The 21,583-nt window shown below is 43.6% G+C and overlaps 1 protein-coding gene across 1 annotated transcript in view; it reads right to left on the bottom strand.

Moving 5' to 3' along the window:
- LOC124550712 (Na(+)/H(+) exchange regulatory cofactor NHE-RF1-like) overlaps positions 1 to 21,583 on the bottom strand; it is a 677,275-nt gene that overhangs the window by 536,459 nt on the left and 119,233 nt on the right. Inside the window, exon 2 of the mRNA XM_047125433.1 lies at positions 3,308 to 3,413. Coding sequence (XP_046981389.1) covers positions 3,308 to 3,413 — 106 coding nt within the window. The remainder of the gene's footprint in view (positions 1 to 3,307; positions 3,414 to 21,583) is intronic.

Consider the following 21,583-nt stretch of genomic DNA (forward strand, 5'->3'; position numbering starts at 1 on the left):
ACCGTCGATCACTACAAAAATGATAGGAAACTACGTCGATATCCTCATTGATGGCCGACCAGCCAAAGCTCTTGAGGACTCTGGAGCATCATCTGCAGTCATTTCGGAGACGTACCGTCGCCAGTTGCAGAAAACCGTATTATTCGACAGCAAAACATCTCTGCTGAAGATGGCTAAAGGGAAATATGTAAAACCTACAGGAAGATGTGGCCATACACAGCCCTTAGAATTCATCATCTTATAAGAGTGCAGTCATGACGTCATTCTCGGATGGGACTTTTTGAAAGCTTCTCAGGAAGTTATAGGTTGTGGTCGCTCGAAGTTTATGCTAGAAGAGATAAGACACTGTGGACAGGAAGATGTGCAGCCCTAGAGCACAGCGGTACGTCAACGATATTTAAATGGTTCAAATGGCTCTGAGCACTATGGGACTTAACATCTGAGGTCATCAGTCCCCTAGAATTTAGACCTACTTAAACCTAACTAACCTAAGGACATCACACACATCCATGCCCGGGACAGGATTCCAACCTGCGACCGCAGCAGTCGCGCGGTTTCGAACTGGAACGCCTAGAACCGCTCGGCCACAGCAGTCGGCCGACGATATTCTACACAACGTTCTGTTGTCCTTCATGGCAGCCATCCTGGCATTAATTTCGAGCAAGATAACGCCCACTCGCACATGGTTAGAGTTTCTACTTCTTGTCTCCGTGCTTGCCGAACCCTACCTTGGCCAGCAAGGTCGCCAGATGTCACCCCAATTGAGAACGTTTGGAGGATTAGGAGCAGTGCCGTCCAATCAACTCGGGATTTTGACGGTCTAACGCGCCAGCTGGACAGAAGTGTGGCACGATATGCCTCAGGGAGGCATACAACTCTATCATTCAATGCCAAGCCGCATAACTGGGTGCATAATGGCCAGAGATTGACTAACGCGTTATTGGCTTGCTCAATTTGTGAAGCTCTTTCTGTTGAATAAATGCAACAATTCTGCTGAAATTGTAATCATTTGTTTGTCTGTACATTTACATCACATCTACACTTTTCCGTCCTGTTCGGATAATTCCTTCGTGGTGCGACTTTTTTTCTTTTTTTTCCCTCGGAGTATATTTCTAACTAAACTCTTCCTAGAAGATGGCGAGATAATCGGAAAGTTTACATTCTAAATAGGTTCTAGCAAACGGCTTGAAGGGAAAGCAGAAAGGTGGAAGGAGTATATAGAGGGTCTATACAGGGGCGATGTTCTTGAGGATAAATTTATGGAAATGGAAGAGGAGGTAGATGAAGATGAAATGGGAGATATGATACTGCGTGAAGAGTTTGACAGAACACTGAAAGACCTAAGTCGAAACAAGGCCCCGGGAGTAGACAACATTCCATTAGAACTACTGACAGCCTTGGGAGAGCCAGGCCTAACAAAACTCTACCATCTGGTGAAATGAAATGAAATGTCGTGTGACGAGGGCCTCCCGTCGGGTAGACCGCTCGCCTGGTGCAAGTCTTTCGATTTGACGCCATTTCGGCGACTTGCGCGTCGATGTGGATGAAATGATGATGATTAGGACAACACAGCACCCCGCCCTGAGCGGAGAAAATCTCCGCCCCAGCCGGGAATCGAACCCGGGCCCTTTGGATTGACAGTCTGTCGCGCTGACCACTCAGCTACCGGGGGCGGACTACCATTTGGTGAGCATGTTGTATGTGACAGGCGAAATTCCCTCAGACTCCAAGAAGAATATAGTAATTCCAATCCCAAAGGAAGCAAGTGTTGACATGTGAAAATTACCGAACTATCAGTTTAATAAGTCACAGCTGCAAAATACTAACGCGAATTCTTTACAGACGAATGGAAAAATTGGTAGAAGCCGACCTCGGGGAAGATCAGTTTGGATTCCGTAGAAACGTTGGAACACGGGAGGCAATACTGACCCTACGACTTATCTTAGAAGAAAGATTAAGAAAAGGCAAAACTATGTTTCTAGCATTTGTAGACTTAGAGAAAGCTTTTGACAGTGCTGACTGGAATACTCTCTTTCAAATTCTGAACGTGGCAGGGGTAAAATTCAGGGGGCGAAAGGCTATTTACAATTTGTACAGAAAGCAGATGGCAGTTATAAGAGTCGAGGGACATGAAAGGGAAGCAGTGACTGGGAAGGGAGTGAGACAGGGTTGTAGACTCTCCCCGATGCTATTCAATCTGTATATTGAGCAAGCAGTAAAGGAAACAAAAGAAAAATTCGGAGTAGGTATTAAAATCCATGGAGAAGAAATAAAAACTTTGAGGTTTGCCGATGACATTGTAATTCTCTCAGAGACAGCACAGGACTTGGAAGAGCAGTTGAACGGAATGGACAGTGTCTTGAAAGGAGGGTATAAGATGAACATCAACAAAAGCAAAACGAGGATAATGGAATGTAGTCGAATTAAGTCGGGTGATGCTCAGGGAATTAGATTAGGAAATGAGACAAAGTAGTAAAGGAGTTTTGCTATTTGGGGAGCAAAATAACTGATGATGATCGAAGTAGAGAGGATATAAAATGCAGACTGGCAATGGCAAGGAAAGCGTTTCTGAAGAAGAGAAATTTGTTAACATCGAGTAATTATTTAAGTGCCGGGAAGTCGTTTCTGAAAGTATTTGTATGGAGTGTAGCCATGTATGGAAGTGAAACATGAACGATAAATAGTTTGGACAAGAAGAGAATAGAAGCTTTCGAAATGTGGTGCTACAGAAGAATGCTGAAGATCAGATGGGTATATCACGTAACTAATGAGGAGGTACTGAATAGAATTGGGGAGGAGTTTGTGGCACAACGTGACTAGAAGAAGGGATCGGTTGGTAGGACATGTTCTGAGGCATCAAGGGATTACCAATTTGGTACTGGAGGGCAGCGTGGAGGATAAAAATCGTAGAGGGAGACCAAGAGATGAATACACTAAGCAGATTCAGAAGGATGTAGGTTGCAGTAGGTACTGGGAGATGAACATTGCACAGGATAGAGTAGCATGGAGAGCTGCATCAAACCAGTGTCAGGACTGAAGACCACAACAACAACAACACGTGTAGTGGAAAGTTTTTGTTTCTCTTACCGCATATTTTCAGCCGTGTTAGTTACTGCTGTTAATTATGACGGACCCTGTGTAAATAAATGAAACGCTGTAAACCCGAACTCCTTTCAGTCAAGCATTCCGCACGTCCAACAGCGTTAAGCGAAAGATCTCGAGCTGCCATTGTGAATCGGCCCCTAGCCACAGTGAGCGTGGCTGTGGTCGCCGACTCCGTGGCCAGCGCCTTCTGCCGGGTACTCACCGGGCTGCACGCGGTCCACCCGGGCAGAGGCGCCGTCGCCCTGGCCGCCCACCACAGAGAAGCCAAAGCGGCGGTCCGCGGCGTCCATCAGCAGCACCACGTCCACCTGCGGAGGGCGACGTAACGAGACTGTTTGAAGAATATTAAAACATTTTTCGGATACCTCTACCAGTCAGAAGAAACAAGATCAATATACAAAGAAAAGAAGAATGAAGCGATGAAAAAAATAAGGGTGGCAAAAAATGAAGCATGGGAAAGAACATGGGCCAAGGTGAATAGCAAATTAGGATTTGGGAGAGCAAAAGAAGCATGGTCAGTATTAAAAGGGCTTCGACAGGATACAAAAAGCAAAACTAATCTCCAACTTATAACACAAAAGGAATGGGAAGAGTATTTCCAAAAATTATTAAATGAGGACAGAGAAGAATATCTAGAAGAAGGAACAGTGGAAGAAAAAGGAAATGAAGATGATGAGATCCAGATTTGAGAAAGTGAAGTACTTCAGGCGTTGAGAACAGGAAAGAATGGTAAATCACCGGGACCAGGCAATATCAATCCGGAGTGTCTGAAATATGGTGGTGACAAAATTGTGAAACTGATAACACAGCTCTTCAACAAAATGATACGTGGAGATTCAATACCCAACGAGATGAAGCTAGGTTACATTACTACAATATTTAAGATAGGGGATCGCAAAATTTGTTCAAACTATCGAGGAATTTGTGTTACAAACACATTAATGAGAATTTTTGCGAAAGTAATTAAAAACCAACAGGAAAAAAATTTTAGGTCCCAAGAAGAACAATGTGGATTCACGGCTGGGAGATTATGTGTAGACCACATTTTCACATTACTACAGATTTTGGAGAAACATAGGAAAAAATCAAAAAATATAGGATTAATTTTCATAGATCTAGAAAAACCGTGTGATACTGTTCCAAGAAATTTACTTTGGAGAGCACTACATATGGCAGACATAAACCCTTCCTTGATTAAAATAATACAACAGATGAATAAAGAGAACATTTGTCAAGTGAAAGTTGGTAATAAACTTTCACAGAAATTTACAACAAGCAAAGGCCTTTTACAGGGCTGTCCCATGTCACCATCATTATTTAAAATCTATATAGATATTAGCCTTAGAAGATGGTCTCGTAAATGTAACAGCACGGGATTATAAATAAGATGTGGAGTTTACCTACATCATTTATTGTTTGCTGATGATCAAGTAGTCGTAGCACAAGATGGGGAGGATGCTAACTATATGTGCAATCAACTAGCAGTAGCATACAAAACTTGGGGTTTGAAGATTAATTACCAAAAAACAGAATACTTGACTAATGATTCAGATGAGCTATACATTGAAGCAAAGAAAATCAAAAAGATAAACACTTTCTGTTATTTGGGATCGATTTAGAAATCGAGGGAAAATCAGAGTCAGAAATCAATAAAAGAATTAGTAGCGGACGGAGGGTTATTGGGATGCTTAACTCAGTCTTATGGAGCAGGAATGTAATGAGCAGAACTAAAAAATTAATATACAAATTCATATTAGAGAGTGTGATTCTGTATGGAACGGAGACCTGGACAATTAACATGCTCTAGAGATGGACTTCTGGAGAAGATCGGCAAGAATCTACAGGAAAGAAAAGATAAGGAACACCGAAATAATGAGGAGAATGGAAATAAAAGAAAGAATATATGACGTAATGGATAGGAAGAAATTACAGTGATATGGGCATGTACGACGAACGGAGAAAACCAGAATACCAAAATTGATACTGGAGTGGGAACCGGAGGGGAGAAGAAGAAGAGGACGACCAATGACCACCTGGCTCCAAAATGTACAGCACACAATGAGGAGAATGGGCGCAGAGGAAGAGGACAAACGAGATCGAAACACCTGGAGGAATATTTTAAAATATAGTCTAAGAACGTTTATTGTTTTTATTGTAATTTCCAAGCAAATTATTATGTTGTAGATAAGCCTCTGTAATGAGGAAAAGCTCAAAATAATAATAATAATAATATAACTCTACCAGTAACAAAATTTTGTTCATTTACTTAAATTATTTTCTGAAGACACATGTTTCGAGGTACAAACCTCGTCTTCAGAGTAAAATGGAAATAGAAAAACATTTAACAAAAGTACACTGCGTAGATTAGGTTGGGAAAGATACATCAAAAGTATTGAGAACAACTAAGAGACTCTTCAACAAAAACCAAATAGATGAAATAGAAGCGAATTTTAGAAGACATCACACTCGGAAATTTTATAAAGCCTTTAAATCACAACTATCAAAGTTCAAACCTCCTACGTTACATATAAGAGGACTCGATGGAAAACTAAGTTTGAATGACAAATCATGTGCTGCAGCTTTTGGAAATTACTTTTCATCCCTACTGAATGCTGAAAATCCAGATGGAAAGCTTGTATTCTATCCTACTGTTCCTCCTGCAGATAGTCCCCCTCCTACATTAAATGAAATCATGAAAACTATACAAGTCTTGAAAAATAACAAATCTGGAGGTGAGGATCGCATCTTCGCTGAAATGTGGAAATACGCAGATCACGATACAATAAAACATCGCCATGATATCATAGTGAAGATTTGGGAAACTGAAATTCCACCTCCAGATTGGACCGTAGCATGTTGTTAAACAGAGCTGAATCAGTCTTAGATCAACAACTGGGCTAGTATCAAGCTGGCTTCAGGACATCAAGATCCTGTGCAGAGCAGATCCATAACCTGAAATCTGTTATACCATAAGCCAAATAAAAAACGTTTGTTGTGACCTTTGTCGACTTTCAAAAAGTGTATGACTCAATTTATCGAGAAACAATAAAGAACACCCTTGCCGAATTTGGTCTAGATAGGAAAACAATCAATCTGATAAACGCCACTTTAAATAACACTGTGTCAAAGGTCAAGTTCAGAGGCGAACTACCAGAACCATTTGAAATCTGTACAGGGGTGAGACAAGGTGACCTGCTGTCTGCATTGCTTCTCAACTGTGTCCTGGGAAAGATAGTCGGAGAGTGGAAAACAACCGTACCGCCAGGTTATGGGATTCAAATTGGACACAAAAGAAATGGCCTCAGTGGAAACTGTTTGGCTTTTGCTGATGATCTGGCACTCATTGCAAATAATATTGATGAATCTAAGAGCTAAGGTTCGAGTGCACAGCCTACAATCAATTGCTGCTAAGACTGGCCTAAAAGCAGCATTTAACAAAACTGAATTCATCACAAACATCAAACACGCTGCTCCTAATATTGAAATACAACAAGATAAAATCAAGCTGTCGAAGAAATTTAAATATCTTGGAGAAATAATTACACCTGACGGTTCAGAAAATGCAGCTGTAGAAAGTAGGTGTTCTAAACTAGAAGGTGCTTTTCATCTGTGCAAAGACTTATACAAAAACAAAAGCCTGTCTTTAAACCTAACACTTTGTCATTATAACATCGTCATTAGACCATCAGCGTTGTATGCATCAGAATGTTTAAACATTAAGAAGAAAGGACCACTAAGAAAACTTGAAATAAAAATGCAGAAGACATTGTTACCAGCGTGAAGAAGCGGAGAATGATGCTTTTTGGTCATCTGGATAGAATGAACCCGCAAAGACTTACTCATCGCATACATTCATCAATTTCAAAAACAAAATCGTATTCAAAATGGGCAAGCCAAGCTAAAAAGAATTTACAGGAAGCTGAAATTTCATTTGATGACATTCAGGATAGAGAAGTTTTCAGAGAAAAAGTCAAAATTACTAAAAACCTTATTTCGCTTACGACGGCAGTTCCACGTCCTGCCTGCAAATGGTCCAAACAGAGAAAAGAAGCACAGGCAGCCGAAATGAAAATCTACTGGCAAAAGAGGAAAACACAACCAGGGAAGAAATAAAAATCTTTGTGGTCCATAGCAGGCCAAAACGATAGGAAAAAAAACTCTGTAGAGATTAACTAATATGAGAGAATATTCAGTATGGAGAAGTATATAGTGGCGATACCGATAGGCCAATAGCAGCGGGCGTACGGGAACACGAGCGCTACACTCGTCCGTGACAACATAGCAAATCTGCAGTGCGGCCAGCAGGAGGAAACCAGGAACCCACGCTTTATTCGCCGATGATCACCAGTCTTGGCACAGAATGCAATAAGCAGTAAACAGAAGGTCTTCACTCCGTCCACCGTAGTAGCTCATTACAACCGAGTTCCCGCTTCTTCCGCCTCAACAGACCAATCGTAACAACGTTCTTTTGAAATTTTGACGTACTGTGATTCTGCACAGCTAAAACACGCCAGCAGACGATGCAAATGTAACCGTGGCCGAAACGTTCGTTTCTCCAGTATAGTTTTCTACACTGCCACGCGGTACCACACCCGGAAGATTTTTACTTCATTATTCACTTCGTTTGTTGTTGTGCTGTTCACATTAATTTTAAGTACTCTCTAACCTTGTTCATATGAAACGGCGCTCTTCCTGTGGTGTGTTCAGTTGCCTCCATTGCTATGGTTCCTCGGATTTTGTTAACCTCTGTTCATAAACTTACAAAGTACACTTAACACACTACATCATAATCAACCCCACTGGGCACCAGAAAGAAGATGGCGCTCGAAACAAAGCTTCTTTCGATTTAACTTTCGATCCGTCGATGCTGATGTTATCTACGATTGCCAGATATGCAGAAACCATGGTGGTTAGAATCAATCTATGGAGATTCCCTGACGCCGTAAACGTGATGCCAGCATCTTATGCACTCCGCCATATGTTTGAGACCAAAACAGTGTGAGCAGCGCGTTTATACTGTAGTGTTATTAATCGAAATACAAACGTTAATTTCTGTGAGAGTGGTTACTGTTGTTACCTATGGATGCACGAACAGAACCAGAAAGTCCGCTCTGACCTCCTACACGCAATTGCCTCAGCTATAATAACACATTTACTTTCAGTATGGATATTCGGTCCCACGTTTACACTCACTGACGTTTATGTTTACAGTAGGTAGGTTCACAAAGGAGGGCGCAAGGAAATGCTTGTGGATCAAGGCACAGAAGTGAAATATAGCACACCAGTCAAATCAGAGGGTTTCCGTGAATCTCAGTTTGATCAAGGTTCAACGTCATAGCTTTGCATCAGACTCTTGCATTTTGTTTAGCGTTCAAATAACGTACGGTAATGCAGCCGAATGACGTTGTCGACAATCGCCGATTTTTCGGCAGGTGTATATACTCCCATTTTAAAGGCAAGACTGCAGCAAGTGGCAAGCCTCGGTTTGCAGAGCAATTCCGGAAAGATCACACACACACACACACACACACACACACACACACACACACACACACACACACACATAATTTCAGTCCTAATAATACGATCCCAATAGCTGGACGTGCATGCTAGACTGTCCGTGTTGTTATGTTCCATAGGATGACCAGTGCACAGACAGTCTTCTGCAATAGCTGATTTGCTCGGCTGTTATAAGAGTGTGTGACGCTTACGATCACTACATCGGTTCTCCACGGTCCTAATAGTCCGACCGAAATACGACCTGCCACAACTGCAGGGAAAACGATGGACACCTGCTGAAGCAAACCAAGGTCATCCTTAACGGAGCCTAAGAGAATCCTAATCTTAAATGGAGGTCGGAAAACAACATTTAACATCATATTTCGGCAAAATATGACCAGCCTTGTTGCAAAGGCTGCCCGCGTAAGGCAGAAAGGTTTTCCTGCCTTCATCACTCAGCCGGTGCACCGTGCAATGAACGTCTGATCTGTCTTTCACTATATCAATTCGACGAAAGTTGATCTCAAGATAGGTTAACTCAAGTGACAAATTCTTAGTGTCTGAAATGACCTGGGACCTGCGAACCAACGTGCGAAGTGCCTCTTCATGTTGAGCTGTACGGTGACAACTGCCAGCCCTCAGATACAAGTCAGTGAGAGCAGGGTTCCTTTAAGCAGCATATCCCAACGTACCATCAACCTTCATTCTGACCAAAACATCAAGGAAGTGGAAGGCAGCAGTCCCTTTCTACCTCCATCGTGAAATGAATATTTGGTAGGACTGAATTCAGGCGTTCTAAAAATTCCTTTCAAATTCCCACTGCCATGAGGCCAAACAACAAAACAAAAGCATCGTATACATATCTCAGAAAAAAAGCAGGTTTCAAAGTCTCCGACTCCAACGCACGTTCCTCGAAGTCTTCTACAAACAAATTTGGAATAATACGTACAACGGGCTCCCCATCGCAATTCCATCTGTTCTCTCATAGTATTGGTCGCCGAATAAAAACTACGAGGAAGTCAACACAGGTCGAACTAGGTTTGTTATTTCAATACCAAAACTATCTCCAATTAACCGTAACGAATCAGACAGAGGGACACGAGTGAAGAGAGAGACCACTCAAAGCTATCTAGAGCGTCAGACACTCAAACACATTCCCTCTAATCGACGTAAGAAATCCGCCAGCTTCCTAATGTGATGCTCACATTGACCAACTAACGGGCTCAAGACAGTATCAAAGTATTCTGTTACACGATATGTTGGAGTACCAATGTTGCAATCGGACGAAAAGGAACCCCTTTTAAATTCCATTGCACAGCTTTTACTTGCTGCAGTTTTTTCTGGAAACTTACAAGGTGATCACCTGGCGAAATAACAGCGGCTGTCGACGATATTACCGAGCTGCGCATCTGTAAGTTATTTTTACGTTGTATACAGCGGGAGAAACTCATGTCTCATTTTGTTCATCGTTTCCCCCACAGATACAGAATGTAGTTTACGCTAAAAATAATGTTCAAATGTGTGTAAAATCTTATGGGACTTAACTGCTAAGGTCATCAGTCCCAAGCTTAAACACTGCTTAATCTAAATTATCCTAAGGACAAAACACACATCCATGCCCGAGGGAGGACTCGAACCTCCGCCGGGATCAGCCGCACAGTCCATGACTGCAGCGCCCCAGACCGCGTGGCTAATCCCGCGCGGCAGTTTGCGCTAGATTCTTCCTAAATGATCGAAGTGTTTCAACATATGATACCTATTTATTTGTCTGAATTGCATGTTAAACTTGTTCTCCTTCGCTGTTGCCAGCTGATGTCACGACAGCTGTCTATGCAATATGTATTTTACTTAAATGTTTGCATCTAAGGTAATTCAGCGAGTGAATGTTGGGACTATGTAACAAACCATTCACATAAAACTTTCGACCTATTAATTCTTCTTTTGTGCATACATGATTACTCTGAGATGTGCCAAATGTCGTGCCAGGAAGAAAACCAAGCTTCTTCATCGGCCAAACTGTTGCCTCAAGCCGTGAAATTGTAATTTGGATCACGTGACGAAAACCCTACAGGAGAACTACACAGATAAAGAGCATTTCAGTGCTCAGCAGTGTATTCAGTGCAAATGAAGTGTTGTCAGGTAACACCACTCTTCAAAGACTTCATTTAAGTTGTCTTCTCCACTGTATACGTTTCATATATATAAAGACAGATCTGCATCTTCTGTACCAAACATGTTTCGCCTGTCCAAGCTGTGGTGTCACCGCCAGACACCACACTTGCTAGGTTGTAGCTTAAATCGGCCGCGGTCCATTTAGTACATGTCGGACCCGCGTGTCGCCACTGTGTGATCGCGGACCGAGCGCCACCACAAGGCAGGTCTCGAGATACGGAATAGCACTCGCCCAGTTGTACGATGACTTTGCTAGCGACTACACTGACGAAGCCTTCTCTCATTTGCTGAGAGACAGTTAGAATAGCCTTCAGCTAAGTCCATGGCTACGACCTAGCAAGGCGCCATTAACCGTATCTGAAGATAGACTTATTTGTATTATCAAGAGCGATGTACCACAAGGATAAATAAAAGATAAGTATTCGAGGAGCTGCATACTTTTCTTATTAGCATTCAATACTTATCCTGTTCCAGAATTCACGCCCGTCTGCGTTAGATAGCTTCCATTTCGGCCTCCTCTATCTACAAGGTGTTGGCACATTTACCAACACATCACAAGCTACGCATCTTCACTGGTCTACAATAGAAAATAAAATATTTAGTTCTACATATTTTGATCGATCTGTTGTGATAGCTGGCTGAGCTTCAAATAGAACTGTTTTATTTACAACTACATAGTTGTAGTTCCTCACTTGCATTCATTTTATGCCCTTTTAATGCTTCTATGTGTTGTCCTCCATGCACTACATGCTCATAGGGCAGTTTCATTCCAATTGATATGTCTCATTTAAACATTTCTATGCATATAGCCTGTACTGTAGTACATTCGAAATGTCCTTGCTCACATTCTTTCGGAAATCTTATCCCAAACAACAAAAAAGGGAAAATCACTAAACAAGAATAATATTTCATCCAGAAGGCCATAAATTAAAATAAAAATATACTCAACCACCAGACGAGCAACAACAGGAGAACAATATCCAAACCGATTCATAGTTTACTATTATTATTATTTTTTGATTAACACATACATACACGCAGCGCTCCCCCTACTCACCCATCCTCCCTCCAATCCCATCACGACACCCAAACCCAACTCTCACCCTCTACAGCTCCCATGATCCTTTAGTCAGCACTACAGCATGCGAGCAAGAACATGTGTAGTGTGCTACGTATAGACCATGTGCTGAGAAACTTTTAAATGTGAAATATCAATTGGAAGAAACCTGTAGCACGTGCATTTAGCACATACAGAACAACACATAAAATGAATGTAAGTGAAAAAACGGAACCATATAGTTGCAAATAGAATAGTTAGATGTAAATGAACTGCCAAGAATCACGACAGACCTCATCTAAAATATATGTGATTAAATAATTTTATTTCTATTATACAGCACTGAAGATACCTAGTATCAATAGGCGACACACGTTTGGTACACACAAATATAACATTGAGTTGCAAAAGACTTAATTTTTATTATCTGTATGATAAAGCTTAACTGATGTAGCAACTGAGCAAATATTAATAATATTAATGTTATTGCAAATATTCACAATATTAATGTGTTTCGCTGTCCATGTTAAGACATATCGTTAAACAGAATATCGCACTAGTCTATATGGGACAACTTTATCAAAGGGAGACATAAAATTACATTTTAAGAATGTATTGGAAACAAACTGAGGTTTTCCGTTGACACTGTGAGTCATATACAAGATGTGATGAGCGTTATTTCGTCTGGGCCGACTCCACGCACATATTTAAAAAGAGAAACTGTAAATACCTACCGAAGCACAAGAGAAAATACGGCTGATAGTTCTTAGGACAGGCGTTCAATGTAAGGACAAAGAGCGAGTCCAGAAACTATCCCAGTGAAACACCAATCACCATTTCTTACCAGTCATCAAATTCCCCCACCTTCAAGAATCATTCAGCACCACTTTTGCGTTTCCACTGCATCAAGCTCGTTCAGCTCGTACAGGAATCATTCGGCTAGAGAAGAATTTTGTGTCACTAAAACTTAACTGAATCTTTCCTCAGAATGTTGACGCCCCAAAGTCAGTCTGCAATATCGAGTGACTCGTATTTCAAATCCCCTTTCCGATCCAGCCTCAGGTTTTCATTGGTTATATGAACTGGATAAGGGCCATTACTCTCCCCCCCCCCCCCTCTCCTCATTTCCCCCAGTCCTTGCTTGTGGGCTGTCCCCAATGACTTCGTAGTCGAGCGGACATTAAATCGCAATTTTCCTTCCTTTTTTGTTTCGTTTGTTGTTTTTTTAGGAATTTTTCCTCATTCGGTCGTTCCGCAAATTCTTCATTCTTTACTGGATTAATTCGTCTGATCTGTAACAGGTAACGGTATTCTGTAACACCACTTTTCAAAGACTTCATTTCATTTGTCTTCTCCCCTGTAGACGTTTCATATACATACAGAGCTCTGCTCCAAACATAACTTTTCATTAATCTCAACGTTTATATACAGTGCCTGAAAAAACAAGTAAAGCTTTCAGAAGACACGGTCAGATGTCAATGTAATTCCGTACGCGTACACACCATCATCGGGTATTTAAATGGATGGAGATGTAATTTTCTGAGACGGTTAGAAGACCAACCATAATGCATTTGTGTTGATGGTGTTTAGTGTCGTTAACAGTCGTTGTAGTGTACATTAGGGACCTGAACAGATACGGAGAGAGTGGTCGCTGTGAAGGACACAGAGATCCCGCGTATCCGCGTTGAAGAGCAGACACTATTCACTAGCCTGCCACAAGGTCGCAGTAGCTCCAGCCTTTACCACAAACAGAGAGAGTGTCACAATAAAATACATTTTACTATACGCAAAATTAAGGATGATTTGACACATCACGAAGGTCGATCCGATTAATATTCAGAAAGTCGATAAATTAATACTCAGTCCATATCAAATTACACTGCGCAACAAGATTAAAAGGTCACTTTTTCGAAACCCCGTATTTGTCTTCAAAAAAAAAAAAAACGCAAAGAAATTAAGAATTGAACTATGTAACAAATAAGTGAGCTAAGAGTATACGACTTGCTGCTGGCTGCTGATTATCCAACTGCGGCAGGGAGCACACTGGCTGTGACCAACCGACACTGCCCGTTCAAAACAAAAACAGAAACAGAAGACAGACGACTATGCGAATTTACACTATTCAGGTACTAAAGCGCGATGCTACGACTCTCAAATACTATAATACGCCCGAAATTTATGAATTAAACAATGCAAGTACCGAAAAACACGCAAAGAAATTAAGAATTAAACTATGTAACAAATAAGTGAGCTAAGAGTATACGACTTGCTGTTGGCAGCTGCTTATCCAACGGCGGCAGAGAGCACACTAATACTTGAGTATTGCTCATCAGTGTGGGATCCGTACCAGGTCGGGTCGACGGAGGAGGCAGAGAAGATCCAAACAAGAGCGGCGCGTTTCGTCACAGGGTTATTTGGTAAGCGTGATAGCGTTACGAAGATGTTTAGCAAACTCAAGTGGCAGACTCTGGAAGAGAGGTGCTCTCCAACGCGGTGTAGCTTGCTGTCCAGGTTTCGAGAGGGTGCGTTTCTAGATGAGGTATCGAATATATTGCTTCCCCCTACTTATACCTCCCGAGGAGATCACGAATGTAAAATTAGAGAGATTCGAGCGCGCACGGAGGCTTTCCGGCAGTCGTTCTTCCCGCGAACCATACGTGAGTGGAACAGGAAAGGGAAGTAATGACAGTGGCACGTTAAGTGCCCTCCGTCACACACCGTTGGGTGGCTTGCGGAGTATAAATGTAGATGCAGATGTAGATGTCTTCCATTGCGACGCAGAAGTTTGAAATTTGGCTCAAAGGTGTCTACAACCTTCCTCTGTAACGGCACAAGAGCGTAGCGCCCTGAGACGTCACCCGTGGGCTCAGTGACGCTTCAAACAGCGAGGTGGCGAGACAGCTGTAAGGTTAATGTGAGCTGTAAGCTGGGCTACTCATGTCACACTGGCGCCAAATTTCACGACAATTCTGCCCAACGCCACCCTGAACGTGACACACGATTAGAAGGTTGGGATACCGCCCCTCTTATCCACATTTCACCCCTTCTTCTGACGTCTCTGCTATGGCGACCAGAACAGCGACACCCAGCGTTGGAATCGCGCGGTTTTCTAAAGGCTGGCCTAGGAAATATATTTCACCCTCACTGCCGCTCAGAACCAACAAGAAAAGCCCTCAGGATGTCAGTGAAACCACCCCTTCCCTTGGGGCGTTGATTCCCACACATTTCGCGAACGAAAACGACAGTTCGCAGTGCGATGAGGAACGGGGAGATGTTACTGACAAAGTTTTACACTGCTGACACCCCGAACGTTCCACCACTTCTCTAAGAATGTTGTAGGGCTACTCCCCCACTGCACGTGATGGCGCCCCTTCCGAGTGCAGTGTGAGCTCAGGTTTTGCTGTCGCACACAGGTTGGCTCCGCTAGTGACCGTTCAATACCATTAGACGAAATCTGACCGTGGTCTGAAGCATCAAAGGATGCTTATGCTTTTTCAACCCTACCGTTTTCGACCCTCACATGGCGTGATAAGGCGGAAGCGCAACATTAATGATGTGTCGATGAAACCGGCACAGGGAAAACCGTAATCAAAGTTTACAAAAGCTTATTGACCAAGGAAAAAACGTCTGCTCCGTCGATAATAAGATAATCATAATTACAGTATCTCACAGGTATGAAGACTTGACAGTATGATGATTCCAGAGCCTGACACAATTCGGACCTTCATAGACAAATACACTTGCATAGGAAATATTCTGTCAGATGAAGCTTCCCTGAATAATAGCAACATATGAGCAGAAAAGTCTATCCTGGATACGGTCTGGCCGCGCCAAGCGAAAAACGATGGAGGCTGAATACGGCGGCGTCGGTCCCTAGGATGAGTTTCGAGTGCGTCCTAATGTCGTCGGCACATGGACCGTGCATCCGAACGTTGAACGTTGAGCGTGCCGAGTCTCTGACGGCATAGCGTGGAATAGCACGTTCAGGAGTCTTTTCGAACGTGCAGAGCAATATCTGGCATGTCAGATATTCCGAGCGTTGGCCAATGAGACGGCACAACGCCACCTACGCCATACGCACGCCGTCTCCCTTCAGTACAGAGTTGTGAGGCGCCGTATTGGCATTCATTTCAAGCCTATACGTATATATGCCGTTTCTGAGCACCAGCAAATTGAGAATCACTGGAAAACCAGTTGTTAATTGTGTGATTCGTTCCAATAAAATAATGAGAAACATCATATTCGTGGCAAAAGAATTATTGTAACTTGCGTATTATGAGAGTAGGCTATTTGTAGGCAGCGACACACTGAAGATCCACCCAAAACGTATTGTTCTTGGTAGAATTTGCTATAATTGAATTTCAATTAGTAACATATCTACGATTACGGTTTTCAGCAAGGGGTAACATATAAGTTCAACTTTTTTTTAGGGGTGACCTTGTTCGATTGGCTTAATCTACAGAACAGCTTGCGCTACATGTATAAAGATATTTTGCTCCTTTTTCTTTTACGCTTCGTAATTCACGTGTTGCAAAGATTCTGCTACTGGTTAGGAACAGTAATCAACTAAGACTGACCTTTGGGTTGTACTAAAACGTGGGAATGATGAAATAATGGTTATTTTATGCGGAGAAATATTCCAAATCTGTAACGCACGGTTTGTAATGGAACTTTTATAAGCCTGTGTCTTTATTGATTGGTACTTTTCTTTTCATCGACGATGGTGGAAATGTGCGTTTTAATAGAGTAAACAGTGTGGTTTCAAAAATTGTTCAAATGGCTCTGAGTACTATGCGACTTAACTTCGGAGGTCATCAGTCGCCTAGAACTTAGAACTAATTAAACCTAACTAACCTAAGGACATCACACACATGCATGCCTGAGGCAGGATTCGAACCTGCGACCGTAGCGGTCGCCTGGCTCCAGGCTGTAGCGCCTAGAACCGCTCGGCCACTCCGGCCGGCAAACAGTGTGATTTACGAACAAGAAACACCCCTCAGCTGCCGCTGGAGTGCGTTGCGATCGCGTTTACCACGTTGGGGACCACGTACCGTATGCACAAGTCGCATCGTTCCTGAGCGTTAAGCAGCACGTTGAACTTGTTGGCAAGATCAACGTTAACGTTCGATAGTACGGTCCGTGTGCCGACCGCTTAAGACGATAGGGTGAATATCATCCGCCTGGTGGCTAGGAGAGGCCCTCGCAGCCGGGAGAACTGACTCATGCAGTTCTGTCGCCGACCTTAACATCTACTTGATTAGTCTGCAATTCACATTTAAGTGCTTGGCAGAGGGTTCATGAAACCACAATCATACTGTCTCTCTACCGATCCACTCCCGAACAGCGCGCGGGAAAAACGAACACCTAAACCTTTCTGTTCGAGCTCTTATTTCTCTTATTTTATTGTGATGATCATTCCTACCTATTTAGCTTGGGCCCAACAAAATATTTTCGCATTCAGAAGAGAAAGTTGGTGACTGAAATATCGTAAATAGATCTCGCCGCGACGAAAAACGTCTTTGCTTTAATGACTTCCATCCCAACTCGTGTATCATATCTGCCACACTCTCCCCCCTATTACGTGATAATACAAAACGAGCTGCCCTTTCTTGCACCCTTTCGATGTCCTCCGTCAATCCCACCTGGTAAGGATCCCACACCGCGCAGCAATATTCTAACAGAGGACGAACGAGTGTAGTGTAAGCTGTCTCTTTAGTGGACTTGTTGCATATTCTAAGTGTCGTGCCAATGAAACGCAACCTTTGGCACGCCTTTCCCACAACATTATCTATGTGGTCTTTCAAACTGAAGTTGTTAGTAATTTTAACACCCAGGTACTTAGTTGAATTGACAGCCTTGAGAATTGTACTATTTATCGAGTAATGGAATTCCAACGGATTTCTTTTGGAACTCATGTGGATCACCTCACACTTTTCGTTATTTAGTGTCAACTGCCACCTGCCACACCATATAGCAATCTTTTCTAAATCGCTTTGCAACTGATACTGGTCTTCGGATGACTTTACTAGACGGTAAATTACAGCATCATCTGCGAACAACCTGAGAGAACTGCTCAGATTGTCACCCAGGTCATTTATATAGATCAGGAACAGCAGAGGTCCCAGAACGGTTCCCTGGGGAACACCTGATATCACTTCAGTTTTACTCGATGATTTGCCGTCTATTACTACGAACTGCGACCTTCCTGACAGGAAATCACGAATACAGTCGCACAACTGAGACGATACCCCGTAGGCCCACAGCTTGATTAGAAGTCGCTTGTGAGGAACGGTGTCAAAAGCTTTCCGGAAATCTAGAAATACGGAATCAACTTGAGATCCCCTGTCGATAGCGGCCATTACTTCGTGCGAATAAAGAGCTAGCTGCGTTGCACAAGAACGATGTTTTGTGAAGCCATGCTGATTACGTATCAATAGATCGTTCCCTTCGAGGTGATTCATAATGTTTGAATACAGTATACGCTCCAAAACCCTACTGCAAACCGACGTCAATGATATAGGTCTGTAGTTCGATGGATTACTCCTACTACCCTTCTTAAACACTCGTGCGACCTGCGCAATTTTCCAATCTGTAGGTACAGATAGGCCGGCGGCGGAATGCTGCAGCGAGGAACCATTTTCCATGTGTGGCGAATGGCCCCTCTGGAAGTGGCGGCCTCTGCTAGCACTGGTACCGCCGCCTGGTGTCGACAGGCGAGTCTGCGACGCTGAGGCGTGCAGGGGCCGTGTAGGCTGCACGCGTGTCCGAGGTGCCCGAAGGGTTGCCGATCGCTTGTGCAAAGATCCCCAGTACAGCAATTAACATCTCTGTGAATAAAACGGCAAAAGATCCCTCTGAGACCCTCCCCCCCCCCCCCTCCCCGAGTTCGACAACCACAGTGCCACCATCGCAACTTTTTTGAGAACGCTACGAATTTACCTGTCACAAACTTAGACAGCAATTCAGCCTGGTGGCTTCTCTAGCGCCTGAAGGAAGGCAAACCGCACCGAAGAGTGTCGAAGGGATTCCCTAGTCTTCAGGCGCTAGAGCAACCGCCAGGCTGAATTGATGTCGAAGTTTCTGACAGGTAAATCTGAAACGTGCTCAACAAACTTGCGTTGGTGGTTTTGTATCCCGCCTGGAAGGCGGGGCGTGGGTCTGCTCCTGTAAACTGAATGGGTACGCCTAATGTAGCAGGAGCAAGTGAGGTAAGATTCTCGGAACAGATTCTTACGTGAAAGTACATTTAATTATTAGTCAATGACATACGTATCTTTACACTGAAGAGCCCGTAGTGCGACTGGATAGGCATCGACGTTGATAGCCACTAGTAGTAGGACAAAACTATCATTGAATAACAAAGTCAGTAATGGGCCCCTATGAAGTAGAAACAATATTGCTAGGTCATCGTCTCGGAATCAAATGGGCTGAATCTGGAGCGACGATCGTAGAGCTCCATAGTGCCGGCTAGAGAGCGCTGTCGTCGGTGTCTCGTAGTGCCAACTTATGAACTAGCATCTACGCTGTGCTATCGATACCACAGGTGGCACCGTGGGTGTCGAACTCGGGGATCTTAGAGAGACCGTTTGCCGTTTTGTTGACACACATGTTGATGTTCCACTACCGCGTGGTCACGCCACAGGGCAGCAGAAAACAGGAGATCTGTAAAAGCATATGTAGCCTTTGCTGCTTCCAGTAACGTTCATATTTCGTCGAATGGTTTTCAGCGGTCCCGAGTGACCCCAACCTGTACACCAAAGCAAAAATTGCTGTCGCGCTGCAGTCCAAAAGAGCGTGATCGCTGTCAATGGGGACGCCGCACCACAAGGTCCTTAGAGAAGGGTTGAAACGTCCCACAGTGTCAGCAGCGGCAAAGGTTGTGAAGAACATTTTCCTATTGCCCATCGCACCGTGAACTGTCGTTCTCGACAGCGAAATGTGTGGGAGCTCAACACCCAGAGGGAATGGGTGGTTTCATTGACACTCTTTATGCTACTCCCCGCCGGCCGCTGGTGGCCGAGCGGCTCTAGGCGCTTCAGTCTGTTACCGCGCGACCGCTACGGTCGCAGTTTCGAATTCTGCCTCGGGCATGGATGTGTGTGATGTCCTTAGGTTAGTTATATTTAAGTAGTTATAAGTTCTAGGGGACCGATGAACTGAGATGTTAAGTCCCATAGTGCTTAGAGCCATTTTTTTGCTACTCCCCGAGAGCTTTTCCTGTTGATTCTGAGCCGCGGTGTGTGTGAAATGTTTCCTCGGCCACTCGTCAGAAAACCGCACGATTTCAACGTTGGGTGTCGCGGTTCTGACCGCCATAGGAGTGACGTCAGACGAAAGGGTGAAACGTGGATAAGAGCACCTGCGATCAGCTTCTGATCGTGTGTCACGTCCACGGTGGCGTTGTGCAGAACTGTGGTGAAATCTGGTGCCAGTGTGACATCATTAACGCACCGTATAGCCCACACGAACTTTTGAACAGTGGTTTTTTTTCACATGTGTAGACACCTTTCTCTTTGAAGCGTCACGTTTCTACACCATTACAGGGAAAGGTTTTAGATAGCTTTGAGACAAATTTCAAGCTTATGCTTCGAATGGGAAACAATTATAGGGTTCGAAAAAGTGATCCTTTAATTTTGTTGCGCAGTGTAATTTTCCTCGGCAGTCAGATATCACCAAAGGCTTGCCTAACCAGAGGATAGCTGTCTCGTGGGGGCGGATTACTTTTCCGAGTTCCTGCTTCATTTTTCCTAGTAATATACAATACGGCGGACGACCAAAAAGGCAGTTAGAGCCGTTACTTTGAATTTCACAGCAGGCATCTGCGTGGTGGAGGGACACCAAATCTGTCCCTCTGTTTTCACCGAATTACTGCCACTCCAGGGAATCCAACCTCGGAACCGTGAGACCAGGCCTTGCGGGCCGAAACAAATCTTAACCGTCACTCTGGTTATGTTGGGTACAGCTCCACTTTGTGCCGGCGAACGCTTACTGGGTTGCGATACTGTCGGTAACGAAGCTGACGGGAGAAGTCCTCTCGTCCTCAGTTGCTTGCACTTGTTAGTTCGAGTAGGCCCGCAGAACCTGCCGCCATTTGTACGTCTTTGTGCTTACTTAGCTATTTTCTGTAGCAGTCAACTTTACATCTGCGGTTAGAATTGTTTCGCATTAAAGGTAATGCGACCGCTATCATCTCGGTCGTGAACCATCAGAAATACAACGGTTTGCATATCGATCGGTAGGCTCGACAAAGCTAACCACGCTTGCGGGATAGTACCGGGTGATCAAAAAGTCAGTATAAATTTGAAAACTGAATAAATCACGGAATAATGCAGATAGAGAGGTACAAATTGACACACATGCTTGGAATGACATGGGGTTTTATTAGAACAAAAAAAAATTATACAAAAGTTCACAAAATGTCCAATAGATAGCGCTTCATCTGATCAGAATAGCAGTAATTAGCATAACAAAGTAAGACAAAGCAAAGATGATGTTCCTTACAGGAAATGCTCAATATGTCCACCATCATTCCTCAACAATAGCTGTAGTCGAGGAATAATGTTGTGAACAGCACTGTAAAGCATTCCCGGAGTTATGGTGAGGCACTGGCGTCGGATGTTGTCTTTCAGCATCCCTGGAGATGTCGGTCGATCACGATACATTTGCGACTTCAGGTAACCCCAAAGACAATAATCGCACGGACTGAGGTCTGGCGACCTGGGAGGCCAAGCATGACGAAAGTGGCGGCTG

This window comes from Schistocerca americana, chromosome 9, assembly GCF_021461395.2.
Source record: "Schistocerca americana isolate TAMUIC-IGC-003095 chromosome 9, iqSchAmer2.1, whole genome shotgun sequence".
Classification (NCBI taxonomy): Eukaryota; Metazoa; Arthropoda; class Insecta; order Orthoptera; family Acrididae; genus Schistocerca; species Schistocerca americana.